Consider the following 17172-nt stretch of genomic DNA (forward strand, 5'->3'; position numbering starts at 1 on the left):
AGAGCAGAGGGAGAAGCCATCGCTAACTGTAAAGCTAATGTAGCTACCAAGGCTAGTAACGTGCAAACAACAGCTAAGAGATTAGCGAGAAAGTCGTAGAAAGGAGGAGAGCTATAAGTGCTTAAACAGAACCAGTGTGGGTTAAGACTTGAAGTAGACGTTAAAGCAACTGAAGTGAGAAAGCAGAAAGCAGGCTAGTAGAATTCACGAGAACAGTACAGAGACACTGTCACAGAAACACCGGAAATCACACAACTCGCTTACCGCAATACGTCATCAGACACAACTCATTAATTCCATATATTCAAGGTTCATTCCATATTCAGACATTCATTTCATATATTCAAGGTTCATTCCATATATTCAGACATTCATTCATTCCATATATTCGATTAATCTTGCCAGATTACTTTTGAACAACCGGGCCCAGATGTTCAGGAGGTTTTATTGGGAGCCAAATTATCGGCAGATGTCTCTTCCTCTCCTAAACAAACAAACCAATTATTTAAAGCTGTAAAACACTAAATAAAGCAGTTTCACCTTTTTTCTGAGGTTCTGACAAGTGTTTTTTGTCGTGAAGGGGTCTCTAACAATAAAGACAAAGATCCGCCCCCTATGCAGATATAAATGGCATTTTTTAGGACATTATACACAAAAGAAAACATACTTAATATATTATATTCCATTTCTGCCAATATATCCCTCCTAAATCCTACCTTTAGTCCTGTAGTATGCTCACGTGAAGTTAAGTCAGTAACAAATGTACTTATTTTAAGCCAAACCGTGATGTTTTTTTATGAACATTACCATGTGCTTTTGTTGCCTAGACTTAAAGAAGTAAACCTAAAACTAAGTAAACCTATATTGGAAGTTTATTTTCTATAAAGTCTGTGTGTATGAATCAAGTGAAAACTGTACATTTCCTGTGAAAGCAGACACTTATTTTGAAAAGATCCTGCATGCAATGAGAGTGAATTGACACACTGTCCCTGAGTATCCTAACCTGATACTGGAGAAGTATCTAGAGCATCATATTTCGATGTGTAGGGCCACTGACCACGCAGCGGATTTTCACGAGTAGGCTATAAGTACATTGCACACAATATTGCTCATTTAATTACATGGGCTCATCTATCAGATTATAACCTAAGGCATTTCAAAATAGAGTTGAACAAACATCTGATAATCTGTTCTCCTCACTACATTCTCATTAATCCGTACAGAATAACAACAGCACACAGAACAAAGCGAGCCCCACCCTCACATCCAGCATTGAAACTCTGCTCTCTGCTTCTGAAATGGAGAGGTGTGGGGGAAAAGAAGTTAAATAACATCTGAATATAAGATCAGAGGCTTTTAGTTTCATCCATCGTAGCTTCCTTTTTTTCTCCACTACATAAAACTCACACCACTACACTGGGTTTGATCATATACTTTGACTTGTTTACACTTGGCATGAGGATATGAAGACAGCATGGATAACATCAAATGGTCCCTGCGACAAAACTAGGATGGCACTAAGTAATTATTAGAAATAATTGCTGGACATTTTGCATTGTATAATATCTATCATAGTGGTGTATTCTGTTTGTCAGACAGCAATAATGGATAATCAATAAGTATCCAAAGTTGGCAACCCAGGACAAACCATGCATCTATAAGGCTAACGTTAGCTAACCAGTGGAGACCAGAAGATGGGAAGTGGGCACTATGTTTCTGCATGTTAACATGGATAGCCAGCTGTCTCTAAGCAAAGCCAAAAGAAAAGAAAAGGCAACATTATATCACAAAATATTAAAAAGCCAAAAGAAAAGAAAAGGCAACATTATATCACAAAATATTAAAATTTCACCACCTCTAAATGAATAGCATTTTAAAATGAGGTGCTAAACCTCAATGAGTCAATGAAGCACCAGACTAAAAGGAAAGGTCTCCTGTGTTTCACACTGATTTTTTTTCCCTTAAAGAGTAACCTGTTAGTTACCAGGTTATAGGTGTCGTGCTATCGTAAGCAAAATTAACCTAAACTGACATCTCTAATTTGTATGTTGGCTAATTTCAAAAACAATACAAGCATTCAGTAAGATCAACATGAAACACAATGTAATAGTGTTGCTCGAAAGTGTTGGTGGCAAGATTTCATCAGAAAAAACATCTGTGTCAACAGCTTAGGTCACATATTGTCGAAATTTAGCTCAAAGGACATAAAAAAAGATCCCATGCAAGTTGTAATTTTAAAGATGTATTTCTACCTTAAGTAAAAAAAAAAAAAAATCTAAATATAAAAACAAAGTAGGAATGTAAGTTTACGACATCACTGGTGTCCGTGAAGCTTAGTCTGTAAATTTTTCCATTAAGATGAAGTTTCGTCACAACTACATGCACAGGAAGTTGCAACTGAATTCTAAGCTAAATATAAACTGTCTCCAAAGGAGAAGTGAGCAAGCACTCTGTTCAGACGGTAGTACATCTTTTTCTCTCTCATAACTTTGCCCTAAAAATCATAAAACATAGAGCAATAACCCGAATATCAAACTGCTATTTCTTGTTCCAACTAGAGCCGAAGGGGAAAAAAGCCAAGGTACTGCTTGTCAGAGATATGATAATTAAAACTCAACTTCCTTTCACACCTACAAAATGCGTTGCTGGATACATGTTTAGACAGTGACATCATCACATTAACATCAGATCTGTTTGCATGCAACAAATTACTTTAGAAATATACAAAATACGTGTGCCATTGGAATACTGTGTTGTTAAACTGTGAGAGCACAGACACACCAAACCAACATCAAAGATCTAGTGGCAATCAAGGCCAGCTGTTGCTTCTTGGCCAAAAAGTTGCACTTGAACACATCACAAAGACTACAGCTAATGGCCAACTAGCACGTACATACTGTGAAACTTCATTTAAAAGCCTAGTCCCAATTTACTACCCAGTCCCTTCTACCAGCCTGGTGTAGCTACACATTTTGACAAATACAGGCCTGTCTCAATTAGAGGCCTGGTCTGGTTGCCAAGCAGTTAATTTTTATAAAAGTTCTTTAGATGTCAAGTGGTGTTGTGTCGGTATGCCGGGTGCCATAATCCTCGAGTACTGTAACTCACTCTCTCTGTCGGAGCTAGATCAAATGAATGATTCATAATTGGTGTAAATATACAATCTTATCATATTCCCCATCTTTGCTGAGCAACAGTTTTGTGTGAAAGGAATTAAAGGCCTTTCCTAAATATAGGCCCATTGATTTCAGTGATTTAAGCAAATAGCCCGGGCCACTTATTGAAGTTTACAGTATGTTAACTTACGCTAGCAAACAATAACACAAACATTTGACCATTCACTAAGCCCCGCCCCTTTGTGATGGTCCAACAAGCTGTCAGAGTAAGCATGGAGCCCACACTGTAACTAACTGCACTCCCTGAAGAAATACGATCATATTTTTGGAGAAATGAAACAGTGATTCCAGAGAGAAGCAGACAGAGGGGTCTACAGTCTGTGTTTGAAGGATATATCCAGGATGTCAAACTGACTCAGCAGCAACAACAGGTTAAAAAGACAAAGATAGTTAGAAGCTAAAGCCGAACTATAGGCTACAGATCACAGTGTAAAAGTGAACCACCACATCACTGCTGATCGCCACACAAGACAATGAATATAAAGGGAAACTTTGCTGATATTGAACCAGCTGTGTGTCATCACAGTGAGTGCAGATGAACGGTGTTTGGCTTCACCCCTGTGCTGCCAGTGCAGGGAGCTCAGAGGAAAGTCAAACAATGTTCATCTGCACACACTGTGATGACACACAGCTAGTTCAATATTGGCAAAGTTTGGGCTAACATCCATTTCACAATTGTGAGAAAACAGTTGAATTTCTTGCCTGCAAGATTGTACATCAATATATCATTTCAATGAGCATGAAAACTTATGACTTTATTCAAATAAAAACAATATGTTAAAGCTCAACGTGTTTGTCAAAACCTTTTAAAGCTCAAACCTGTATTTGTTTTTTTTAAAATCAATTTAATTCAAGTTTAAAAAAAAATAAAAAATCAATTGTCAGTTGGTTAATGGCAGCTGAATACCATAAGTCTTAGATCACTGTTACTGAGGAAGTGCACGTAAAAGTCTGATGACACTTCCTCAGTCTTGGAACAGCAGGTCTAAATAAAAAATGAACTCATAAATTACCAAGAAAGATACAAATAAGTGGGTAGCTGACTGGACAGTCATAATTCTGTGTAAATGACTGTATTTGTAGTGTGAAGATAAAGATGTAAGCATTCACACTTGACATTTTACGTCATTATTTCACAATGTATTTGATAAATCAGCACTGATCATACAATGCCACCAAGGCTGTTCCCAGTTAGACCCCGAAATGAACAGTCTTCTTTAGTTTCCACAAAGTATTTTTATACATTTGAAATTAGAATTAGTGTTTTACAGAAGCAACACAATGCGAAAAGGGAAAATTACTTGCAGATCATAAAAACCGGAGTTTGTGCAGTGCCACTTTAGACCCCTTTCATCTATAAAATTTTTATTAATGACATTATACTATTCTATAAATGTGTGATTTTACACAAATTTAATGGTACTTCACTATATACAGTCATACATAAATGTTTGTACCTGTGGCTAAATCTGGATTCAGATCTGGATTCAGGTTACCAGTCGGAGCTCTCCACTGGATCATCATGTTTACCTGTGAAAATGATCATTATATGAAAATGATTCATATTTTACAAACTCACTGTTTTTGTTGAGGACTTTATAGTGAATGAAAATGCAACAATGTTAGCATGGGGGGGCAGGCAAAGAGCAATGTCAGAAGAGCCAGGATTCAAAAAACCAGGAATACTCACAGGCAAAACAGTCTCTCTGACGCAAAGCCGCCCATGGACAGGGAAGAGCCTGTCAGCCAGATGAAGACTGGGATCCACAAAAAGGTGCAATGTGCAGCCACACAGTGAAGCAATCCACAGCACAGAAGACCATTGGTAGAGCTGGGTGATGGTCTCTCAAGACAGCCGCAGAAAACAAGCGAACAGGAGCTGGGAAAGTGGAAGCAGAACTCTTGGTCGAGAACAGAAGGCAGAGTGGTTTACCGGGGAACAGATGAAACTGGACAACCAAGGACGGGCAGGGTCAGTAACAAGGAAGCAGTCCAGAAACAACACTGGAAAGTCTTGCATGGAGGCGAAGAACAATCTGGTACGAAGAGTCTGTGACGCGGGAGTCTTTATAGTGACAGGAATTAATGATCCACAGGTGAGAGGCAGCATCATCAGCATGATGAGGTGGGTGTGGTGGAGAGGCAGGGAGAGTGGAAAACTACTGAATGAGCTGAGAAGATGACTTGTATGGCAGGTAAACAGTGCCCACTGTGACACTTCTCTGCCTATGATAAAATATCCACAAAAGGAATATGGTAAAAAAGATTTAGGTTGTGTTTGGTGTGTGCAATCTACATAAGACTGCTCAAGCATTGCAAGGTTTTATTCTGATCAATTTTGGTGCCACCACTCTAAGATGAGATGATTAAATTCAACTGACTTATATCTTAGATATGTGCCCAAAATATCCTGTGGTCAAACCACATGCTACTCTCAGAAGAGGAAGTTTCAGAAAACTTCAGATTCGATTGCTGCATTTTCAAGCTGAATACAAAGTAGGAGGATTTCTCTGAGGCAGAGTGACAGAGCGTCAGTGCTGAATGTGAAGATGGGACACACTTTGCCTGGTGCGCTGGGGTTTTTCTGTGAGTACATCAGTTAATTTCTCTGCTTGTAGTTTCTTTTGATAAAAATATTTTTAAATGCCTGATGTTATCGTATAGTGTTTAATAGTTTGTCAGTTTGATGATGTCTGAAAGAGTTTCAAACTGTATTTTAGCCCTGAATATACTCCTCTACTGTGGACATGCTCAAGGTAACCATACAACTTTCTTTTTTATATATATTCACTCGAGACAATTCTCCACATTGAGAGTATCCGACAGTATATCATACAAGTCTTTTCTTGTTTTGCTGAATATATATTTGAAGACATAGATAGAAGATACAAGCAGTCCATATACTTCAACAATATATAGCATGTTTTCATTCTGTGAAATCACTTTCCAACAGATATACCTCAGCCTGTCCTCACTGTGTCTCCATTATGGCTGAGTCCTGGAGCCTCAGTAACTCTGAACTGCAGTGTTGAACATCCATCTGCAGGATGGAAGTTCTTCTGGTATAAGGCTGCTCCCAGACCGTCGAACAACTCCTTCTACAGCTTTCAGCGTCTACCTGGCAGCATCCATGGGACTGAACAGGATTCCTACATTGTTCATGGTCAGACGCACACAGCAGGATATGTGTGCAGAGCTGGAAGAGGAGATCCAGTGTATTATACTCTTTACAGTCGACCCAAGTTTGTCTGGTCTGGGGGTAGGTTTATTTTGCCTTTTCCTTGCTTGTTGGGAAACATACACTATTCAACATGTGTGTTCTGTAGAAATTTCCTATGCGCAAAATAGGCAGCTGTTTTGGGTGGCGCCAAAATCCCCCTACTCTCTAAAATATTATAAATATTCGTTTATACAATTATTCTTATTATTATTAAACATAAGGACAATAATAATAACTAAGGGGATTGCCTCCCCTCCCCCAATGGTTATGAGCTTTTGGTAGTGACAGAAAGAATGAGACCGCGGATACAAGCGATAAAATGAGTTTCCTCTGTGGGGTGGCTGGGCTCAGCCTTAGAGATAGGGTTAGCACAGATATCTGGAGGTAGCTCAGAGTAGAGCCGCTGCTCCGTTGCATCACAAGGGGTTAGTTGAGGTGGTTCGGGGATCTGATTTAATAGGGCTCAGGGGCACTTCCCATTAGAGGTGCTCCAGACACGTCCCACTGGTAGGAGGCCACGGGGCAGATCCAGAACACGCTGGAGGTATTACCTATCTCATCTGGCCTGGGTACACTTTGGGGTACCCCAGGAGGAGCTGGAAAGTGTCACTGTGGAGAGGGATGTCTGGAGTGCTTTGCTTGACCTGCTGCCCCTACGACCCGGCCTCAGATAAGAGGATGAAAATGGATGGATGGGATTGCCTCGTGTGCCGAATGTGCTAGGTTGGGCACTGTATGTGTTTAATGTTAAGACATGCCACCAGGAATCTGAAAAATAAACAAATACATTTAGTTAAATATGTCTAAGGTCAAGGCACGAGTACTTTCTGTTTTGATTTTCCTCTTTCCTTCTGTCATTTTCACTGTCCTTAGTTCTTCTTTTCTAATCCTCCTTCGTACTTCCTTCAGTTTGTCCTTGTTTTTCCTTCTCTCTTCCCCCTCAAACTTTGAATACTGGACATTTAGTTGTATTTTTAATCTTATTATAAACATGTATTGGTATGATCCATTGCTTCTATGGACCAACAGTTAAAAGAGAATAAAAACAGGATCGTTTGCATTATTGTTGTCTAACATTACTTTTAATGCTTTACTTCCTATGTGTGTTGTTTTTCAGATTTTCATTCAGCAGGGTCTCTCACACCGAGTCCTGACAGAGTGCAATACTTCACCTCTGACTCCCTGTCACTGAGCTGTGAGGGAAACTCTACTGAGTGGAGAGTGAGGAGGTTTTCTAAATTCGGTTACCTGACACACTGTTTTTCCTGGGGGACAGTGAATGGAAACACATGCAACATCCGTAGCTCACAGAACATTGACGGAGTCTACTGGTGTGAATCTCACACAGGACAGTTCAGCAATGCAGTCAACATCACTGAAAGCAGTGAGTGTAAATCACATTATTTGTATCAGACTAATTTCAACTTTCTTTTATATAGTTTTATTTGTAGGTGGCTAAAACCAAAGTCATTTATTCTATGTCCTGTAGATTCAACCTTGGTGGGTCGAGTTTATCGTTTTAAAATAGTGTCAAATTGTGTGTGCTAACATACAGTATAATGAAGGTTGGCTGTTTGTGTAAATTGGCATGAACTGTATATACTTTGCCAAACGTCAATGTTTCCTGTGCTCAGTCTCTACCTGCTGAAATAAAGGGCTTGGTCTAAGGCTGATCTGCACGGAAATTATGTCAACAGGAGAATTTGGCACAAGTACTATAATGTTTTTGCTAGTTTATAGACACCTGCTTAATATATGTCAGCTTGTTTAACCTGCACCAGCTGATCTCTGCGACCAAAACTTCATATTCATTGATCATTTTACAGACGGTGATATTATCCTGGTGAGCCCTGTCCATCCTGTTACTGAGGGAGATTCGGTCACTCTTGGCTGCAAATTCAGGACAGAAAAAGTTCCTTATAATGTGGATTTCTACAAAAATGGCAAACTCATCCATAAAGATATCAGAGGGGAGCTGACTATCTCTGCAGTGTCAAAGTCAGACGAAGGCTTTTACTCATGTAGAGGAAAAGATTTGACGTCACCAGAGAGTTGGATGTCAGTAAAATGTGAGTATGATTTAAAAATAGATTGTTTTTTGTAAACTGTGTTACAATTGGTGACAGAAATGTTTTCACTGAGTTTCACGAGGGTCTGCTCTGGTATGTGTGATGTAAATATTGTCATCCATTCATGTCTGTGAAGCTCTGCACGGACCCCTGTGCAGACGTCCGTGGGCAGGACAGTTTTTGTGATCACACGGGCTGTAAGCAAGCGCGTTGACTGCTCCAATCTCAGTCCAGTCCAAAACACTGTAGACATTCACAGACATTCACTCCGGACCCAGCAGCATCTTCTGGTGCTTTCACACCTGCCCTGTTTGGTTCGGTTCAATCGAACTCAAGTTTGTTTGCCCCCTAAGTGCGGTTAATTTGGGCAGGTGTGCACACAGCAATCACACTCAGGTGTGCACCAAAACAACCGGACCGAGACCTTCTTGAAGAGGTGGTATCCGTCCGGTTACAAACTAACTCTGGTGCGGTTGGTTTCTGACCTCAATCTGAACCAACTGCAGTCACATGACACATTGTTTGGGTTAAACATGAGCATGTTACAGTCCTGGAGGATTATTAATGTGCACCTCCTCCTGTACTGCCTTAATATGCACATTCAGCACATCCAATGCATCAAAACATTGTTTTCTAGTTGGAGCCGCGCCTCGTTTTCAAACTGTATGGTTTGACTAAAATGAAAAATGACAGCAATATAGTTCACGATGAGCAGCGCTAAAAAAAGGCATTTGATCTAGTCCGCTTGTAAATGCTGATGAAATTAACATAAACCAACTCTAGGGAATTCTGCAACATAATTGGTCCCTGATTCAGACCAAAGCAAGACAACTCTAGGTCTGTAAGCACCTTTAGCAAACGTAGCATAGTACACGTTTTCCACACCCCAGTCCAGTCCAAAACACTGTGATAAACCTAGCCACGGCCAATGAGTTTTAAGCTGAATTTTCGACCGACATTCACCCCGGACCCAGTGGCGTCCTCTTAGTTTCAGTTTCACCCAATGTTTTCAGTAAGAGGACGGTTAACCAGCCCTCATTTACCTGCTGAGGGCTGATGCGGACCCTCAGCTGTAGTATGAATGAAACTGCCACCACATCCTCATAACCACAGTTGTCCTCTGAGGTTAAATGCAGAAAGTATGTTCAAGTTTTTACTCCTGAGTTTTGCTACTGAGGCTTGATGTGACTTTGACTCTTTGGTGCTTTGAAAAAATCCATTTAGGAAATGTGTTATCTACATAATTATTAAGATTTTTTATTATTGATTAATCATTTATTATAGCAGCGTCCAGGTCTGAACAAAGCTCTCCATTTCCTGTGCTGTTGATTGTTGGGCTGGTTGGTGGAGTTTCACTGATTCTTCTCCTGCTGCTGTTTGTGTGTGGCTACACAAAGTCAAAAGGTGAGATCTTTTCCTGCTGATATCAGATTGTGATGTAATCACATGTACTGTAGTAACAATAGAACAATTTGCAATACTAAACAATGTCACAGTTAGTGTCTTTTTTTTTCTTTTGTTACAGATTCATGCTTTATGAGGTCGGTCCAACACTCTCTTCTCTCATTCTGAACATAACAGCAGCACATTACATGTTCCTTATTAAACCCACTGTATTTACTTCATGTTTTGGACCCACCAGGTCTCAGAGCACCAATCAGAGTCCTGCTCCAGACCACATGATCAACCAGGCTGAAACTCAGTGCAGAGACTATGCTTCTCTTCTCCACGGTCAACCTCAAACCTGATTCATTTAATTATTCATAATTAAATCTAAATCCCCGTTTCCACCGAGCAGTACAGTATGACAGAGTTTAGTTTGGTAATTTTTACTTTCCTTTTCCACTGTAAAGAGTTGTGGATGGTACCTATGGGACTGTTCCATACTGTCCTCATTTTTGGTCACCCCTCTCTTGGGGTATATACCATACCAAAAGTGTTTGGTGGAAACGGGGCTGAGGACCAACATTGCTAGTGTCGATTATCTGTTTTAGAGGATTAGGGAGTTAATAGATAATGGGATTAAAATTATTAATACCTTGATTTTCTGTTCTGTAGGTGACGTCTGTCTCTATGAAACAATCAGAGGCTCTGAAGAACCTGAACACGGTACAGTAGATACTTTTTGGGCTGATCGACAATCCCTTATGTTTAAAGAAAAATATCTAGATTTTAAATGAATCCAGGGATGTCACATATTGTGTAACTGATCTTAAAAGCACTGATTGCTAAGAGGGGTGCGTGCTTCATTTTATGTAGTGAGAATAATATGCAAAAGTTGAGATGCTTGTGTAGGCCAGTGTACCCTGAATACAGTACAGTAACTTGTCTTTTCATGAATTCATCTTATTCTTTTAACAGGGAGGAATAATGAGCCAGAGGAGAACGAATACTCAAATGTGACGACAGGATCAGCTGCAGGTACAGTCAAGTACAATAAACTTTGTACTAAATATAAATATTCTATATAATTCTATTTTCTATAATGTAAGATTTTATTAGATGCTGTGCTGCCTTGTAAGTTTTTAATACCACCACCAGGAGTCAGCAATTGTCAAATCCTTCACCAGGGGTAGGCAACCTGCAGCTCTGGAGCCTCATGTGGCGCTTTAGCCTCTCACAAACAATATGGAAAATGATATGGAAATGAATGTTATTTTGTTTAACATTCCAATTTTCATTTTTCATTGCTGTAGGCCTAAAGTGACTCTTACATTTTCCAGTGGTAAAAATGTGTAACCTATGCACTCAAAAAAAGTTTTACCATTCCATCAACTAAAGTGTGCGTCATACGTCTATGACCTGGTGCCTTCTCCTAAATTTTGGTGAACCTAAATAGCGGTGGAGTCTCCCTCGCTAGGCTGACTATTGATTCCAACACCCCCCCCCCCCCCCCCAAAAAAAACTGTTTAAATACCTAATAATTACAGTGTACAAGAGCTTTTACAGTTTTTGATATTATTATTTTTATATTAGTTTTCATTTCATGTTGTGTAATAACAGAGTTAAATGTCAAAAAGCACCCATTCATTCTTAAATAAGCTTAAATCACCTTTTCCTTTGGTTTTCTTCCAGATCAATAAAGAGATCTGCATCAACAAAACCCACAGAATGGATGACATGATAAACTAAACCTCTGTTTAAACAGTATTTATCAGACAGCATTCTGTACAGTTAATCTAGTAGCAGATCATTTCAAAGAAATACATTATATGGTTTTTATTTTGTCTTCTACTGGATCAACACAAATGCTTTTTTTCCACATATAATTACAGTTTTATAAATATATATATATATAAATATATCATGTCTCTCTATAATATTTATGTCTTGTATTGCTTCTTACAATTTACTGTCACTTTGTTTTTTAAAGCTCCTGTAGACAACCTCAAATGCAGTTTATTCCAAATAACAGCAGAAAGTAACAGTTTGAAATATTTGAGCTTCAGGTGATCGAGCGCCTTTAACGTCAGCATCTTTTTCAGTTTTTGATGGAAAAAGCTTTACAGATTTACAACATTTGATCTGTTATCAAACCATTCATCCTGTCACACATACAAGTTTCCTCTGTTCTCCCATTTTTAATGCTTTGATTAGATACTGTCTGTATTTTAGTTTCACCTGGATGGATTTAACATGTCTTCTTTATGTCTGAGCATTTTATGCATCAATAAACTTGTTCCAGCACAAAGCTGTCAGCAATGTTTGTAATTGCTATTTCTTTCTTGAAAAAGAGCTAATCAAATGTAAACAACCCTATCTTCATGAGGAGATATGACTAAGTGTAGTGTAGTGTTGACATGTTTTACATCATGGGGTGGGGCAGAAGCAAATGAATTGTGGTTTGCTTGTCACATTTCCACATGCCCTCACTACATTGCAGCATTAACATTCAGGTTGAAAATGATTAAAATGGCCCTTTAAAATACTTACTGTACCACAGTAAGTGTCTCACCACATACTGTATAATGCTTGACATTGTAGGGAAGTTGTTAGTCTAAAAATGAAACCTATGAAGAGTAAGAATCAGAGAGCAGAGGTAACACAGCAGTTTTTTGCTGAAGAGCCTTGTAAATAAACAAGATAGAATGCTGCTTCTGTTTGTTAAGGAGGACCATCCCACCTTTTCATATAAGATGCAACGGAGTGTGACAAATGTACCACCTATGTTGAAGTTCAGCACTGTGATACACTGAGTCAAGAGGCTTTAAGGTGGAGGAAGAAGCATGCATATATACAGTCAGATATACAATATAATCAGGAGCAGATGTGACTGTAGATTAAACAATGGTCTTTCAACTAGCAGGAGGAAAACAAGATTTGTCTCTGGACAAAACTCCAATTTTGACCCTCAGTTTGCTTGATAGGTGTTCCACATGGGTCTTAAAAGTGAGTCTGGTATCCAGCCAGAGTTCCAAAGATTTATAACATTCAACAATTTCAATTGCAGAACCCTGAAGGGTTTGGATATGGACAGTAGGCTGGATATTTATGGGTAACCAGTGGTTCCCAATCTTTTTCCTTAAGAGACCCCTTTTCTATCATTGAGTAAACTGACGACCCCTTACCAAGTGACATGTTTTATTGATATTATGTTGAATGCATAACAACAACACAGAACAAGGATACTCTGTACAATTAACCCAATAGTGAACACAATAAATGAATTTTGAAGAGTATTTCCTGATTATTGCATCAGAGGTGAGTTTTCTTGATATTTTCAGTAACTTTCTTTACAATTCTGTCTGTATGTCTTTTTATTTATTTTTTTTTAACAATCATACACTTAAATATATATGTATATATTGATATCTTCACAGAAATAAATGAAATGCTAAGATATAGGCCTACTGTGTATCTTTTTTAGAAAAAAAGTTGTCTTACACCCCTTAAAATCAGAAGTCCTCCAAACCCACTGTGAAGCTTTGGTGACCCTTAGTGGGTGTCAGGACTCCCAGGTTGGGAACCTGTGACCTAGAGGACAGTATAAACTTGTTTTAAATTTACCAGAATTTAAAAGAAGCTCACGTTTGATGAGAGAGATCTGAAATGTATCAAAAGCAGTGTGTAGATTTTCCATGGCCTGATTAAGAGAAGAGCCACTGACACATAAAAGCATGTCATCTGCATAAAATTGTGCAAGTTTTTAGATTTCTATCAAAGAAACATACGCCTAACAAAAGCTTGACTTTACTGGATCACTACAATCAGAGAAAAGACAAATAAATAAACTGCTTATGTACAGGAAATCATGTAAGAACAAATAAAAAACACTGCTGATAGCAAACTACTGGACTGACCTGCCATTAGTTTAACTGTACAGAATAATGTCTGATATTTGCATAGCGGAGCTGCACACAATAATTAAATAAAAATAGCAAATACTGTTTAAACACTGATGCAGTTCTTCATGTTGTCATCCATTCTGCTGGTCTTGTCGATGCAGATCTCTCTATTGATCTGGATGAAAACCAAAAGGAAAAACAAGGTTAGGGTTATTTAAGAATTAAGAGTGCTCAATGACATTTAACTCCCATTTCTAACCCATTTAACTATCTGTATCTGTAAAATAAATCACTATAGTGACTTATCCAAAAATGCACATTGTGTTGCTGCTGTTGATGCTGTATTATTACCAAGAGCTTTTCCTGGTTTGACCTCTGAATAAACAGTTTCATCCGCCGCTACAGGACGTGATTTTCCTATGAATGTTTTGCATTAAACAGTAATGCCCCAGTAGACAATCATAATGATATGTACACTGTCTTCTTTAGCAATGCATCCATACATGATCTAAAATAATCTTAGTGTACACAACAAAACACAACAGGAAATATGATACAGGTTACAGTGTTAAAAGGAATAGGTCGGTGTTTCTAAAAGTGGAGTACGGGTACCCCTAGGGGTACTTTGGAGTACTGCAGGGGGTACATGAGAGCTCTTTATGTACTGTAGGATTTGACCACTGCAGACACTGCTGACATACCTAGTGGTATGAAGTGGTGTGAAGAGATTACACTGTGACAGTACCCAATAAAAAGTTAGAGTGAATCTATTGTACTTCACTGTACCTGTAGCTGATCTTATCTTCACATCTGAGTAAACTGCGCTCTCCTCTGGCTCCTCTGTTTTCTTCCCTGTTTGAAGGATCAGATGAATGCATGAAAAGACAACTTCCTGTATTTTATTTAGGTACTGCTGGTCTACAAAGGCATCTCTAGTGTTTAATGTAATTGTCACTCCATAAAATAAAGTAGTTTTTGAGCTCAACCACAGAATATGTGACATCGTTGGATTCACCTGAAACATAGATATTTGTTTAAACTTAAGGGATTGTCAATAAATCACCTGATCATCTTATTCTAGTATATCTAACTGCTCAGTGTCAAACATAAAGTCTATACTTTACCATGTTCAGGTTCTTCAAAGCCTTTGTTTGATTCATAGAGAACAGCATCGCCTACAGAGCAGTGAAAATCAAGCCAAGGTCATACTAAAACTTTTGATCACATTATACAAAATTCTACATAATTCCAAAACATAGTGATGGCCAAATGAGTCCTCTTGAACCACTGTCTTTATTTTCTGACGCCACTAGATAGCACTGTCTGTTCAACAAAGGTTTGAAAGCACACTTCATTGCAAGTCCTTCAGCCTTTATATTTAAACCAAGAGCGCCATCTGGTGGGGTCAGAAAATAAAGAAATTGGTTCATGAGGCTTCATTTGGCCATCACTACCAAAACAGATAATCACATGTGAAATACTAGTCTTAGAGTTGATGATAAATCATAAAATTAATCAGGATTAAGGCTGACCATGGAGAGGAGGAGCATATTCTTTGAGCTGAGTTTCATCCTGGTTGGTCATGTGGTCTGTAGCAGGGCCCCGACTGCTGCTCTGAGACCTGGTGGATCCAAAACATGAAGTAAATACAGTGACTTTAAAAAGCATATGCACTGTGCTACTGTCACATTCAGAATGAGAGAAGAGAGTGTTGAACCAACCTCACAAAGCATGAATCTGTGGAGGAAAAAGACATCTGTTGTTACATTATTTTGTATGGTGAATTGTTCTACTGTTACTACAGTACATGTAATCACATCAGAGTCAGTCTAACATCAGAAGTAAAAGTTCTCACCTTTTGACTTTCTGTAGCGACACACAAACAGCAGCAGGAGAAGAATCGGTAAAACTCCACAAACCGGCCCAACAATCAACAGCACAGGAAATGGAGAGCTTCCTTCAAGCCTGGGCGCTGCTAAAATAAATAATAAATACATAATTATAATAAATAACCTATATTAATATTTACTCATATAACACTTTTCACAAATAGATTTCCCAAAGTGCTTTACATAAACACAGTCAAGGTCCAGTCAAGCCGAAGTAATAAAACTCCAAGAGTAAGAAAACAATAACTGATATCCAAAAATGTATAAGAACATACATCAAACTGTTCTCACAAACTGTTTGTACGTTTTCCTACAAAAACTAATGCACCCAAATTCGTTCATATCCCACCATTTTTTGAAAATTCTGCGATAACGTGACCAATGCACTGACAGCAGTTAACAAGGAGGCAGTCCCGAGCATGCTTATAAGGAGGCAGATTGGAGTGGTGGAGGGGTCACAAAAAACAGACATTTGCCCGTTACTTTCCGCTGGTGTCACATGTTCGGAACCATGTGAACTTTAAGGCATTTTAGGGTACGTCCATACCATGTTTTCTACCTAAACCTAACCTCTGTAACTTTATGTTAATTACATAGCTGTGCGTTAAGGACGCAACCTCATTTGTGGGGCGCTAATTCATAGGAATCATATGTTGCACACAGACACTAACATGCAAACATAATCTAAGCATGTATACAAAAATACATTTACACATAAATAAATGCACAAGTAGAAAACCACATACACAAAAATACACTTTTATAAACCCCTGATCACATACCATGCACATTTAAGCCCCGTTTCCACAGAACAGTTCAGTTCAGTTTGGTAAGCTTTATTTCTGTTTCCACTGTGAAAAGTTGTAGATGGTACCAATGGAACCGTTCTGTACCGTCCCCATTTTTGGACCCCCTCTGTTGGGGTACCTAGCACACAGAGCTGGTACTAAAAGGTGGAGCTGTGAACACTGCAGTTCGTTGATTGGTCAATAGCAGACGGTCATTCTGCTCAGGGCTGAGTTGTGGCTGGTTTTGTAACCACTCTTCATACCGTGGCAAGTTTTACATTTGTAAAATATAACTATAAAAATAAAGGATGTTGCTGTCTCTTGCAGCAGAAAAAAACTCAATTTATTGGGCCGACTGCCAGCAGCTTCTAAAGGTGGAACATTTTCTTGAAATGTTACTCAGTGCATGAGTTGATGACGACGATAATCAATCAACACAGCTTAAATTGCACTGTGACAACTGTTACCATCACTTCAGTTTTTTCTGTCTCTCTTGGATGACATACATTTTAAGTAGTGAGTGGATCTTCAAACATTTAAAAAAATATATATTAATTTCGACCACATTATGTGAACTGTGTATATTCGAATCCTCACTTAGAGAAAAAAAAAGCATTGTGTTGAGTGTTGTTCCTGTGGGCTCCATAAACACTAAACCCCTGAGCTTGCCTGAGAAGGACTACATGCATAAACCTGCTATTTTTAAATATCCCACGGAGAGAGACACTCGCTGCAGTCTGCTCTG

The 17172-nt window shown here is 38.7% G+C and overlaps 2 protein-coding genes across 10 annotated transcripts in view; one reads left to right on the forward strand and one right to left on the reverse strand.

The window, feature by feature from the left end:
• LOC126404189 (high affinity immunoglobulin gamma Fc receptor I-like) overlaps positions 1-11618 on the forward strand; it is a 135071-nt gene extending 123453 nt beyond the window's left edge. Inside the window, exons 3-8 of the mRNA XM_050067244.1 lie at positions 9750-9869; positions 9991-10006; positions 10108-10196; positions 10524-10574; positions 10827-10886; positions 11541-11618. Coding sequence (XP_049923201.1) covers positions 9750-9869; positions 9991-10006; positions 10108-10196; positions 10524-10574; positions 10827-10886; positions 11541-11548 — 344 coding nt within the window. The 3' untranslated portion in view covers positions 11549-11618. The remainder of the gene's footprint in view (positions 1-9749; positions 9870-9990; positions 10007-10107; positions 10197-10523; positions 10575-10826; positions 10887-11540) is intronic.
• The window catches only part of LOC126404179 (Fc receptor-like protein 5), a 147154-nt gene that overhangs the window by 60983 nt on the left and 68999 nt on the right, over positions 1-17172 (reverse strand). The gene's annotated exons all lie outside the window — the stretch shown is intronic.

Source organism: Epinephelus moara, chromosome 17, assembly GCF_006386435.1.
Source record: "Epinephelus moara isolate mb chromosome 17, YSFRI_EMoa_1.0, whole genome shotgun sequence".
Lineage (NCBI taxonomy): Eukaryota > Metazoa > Chordata > Actinopteri > Perciformes > Serranidae > Epinephelus > Epinephelus moara.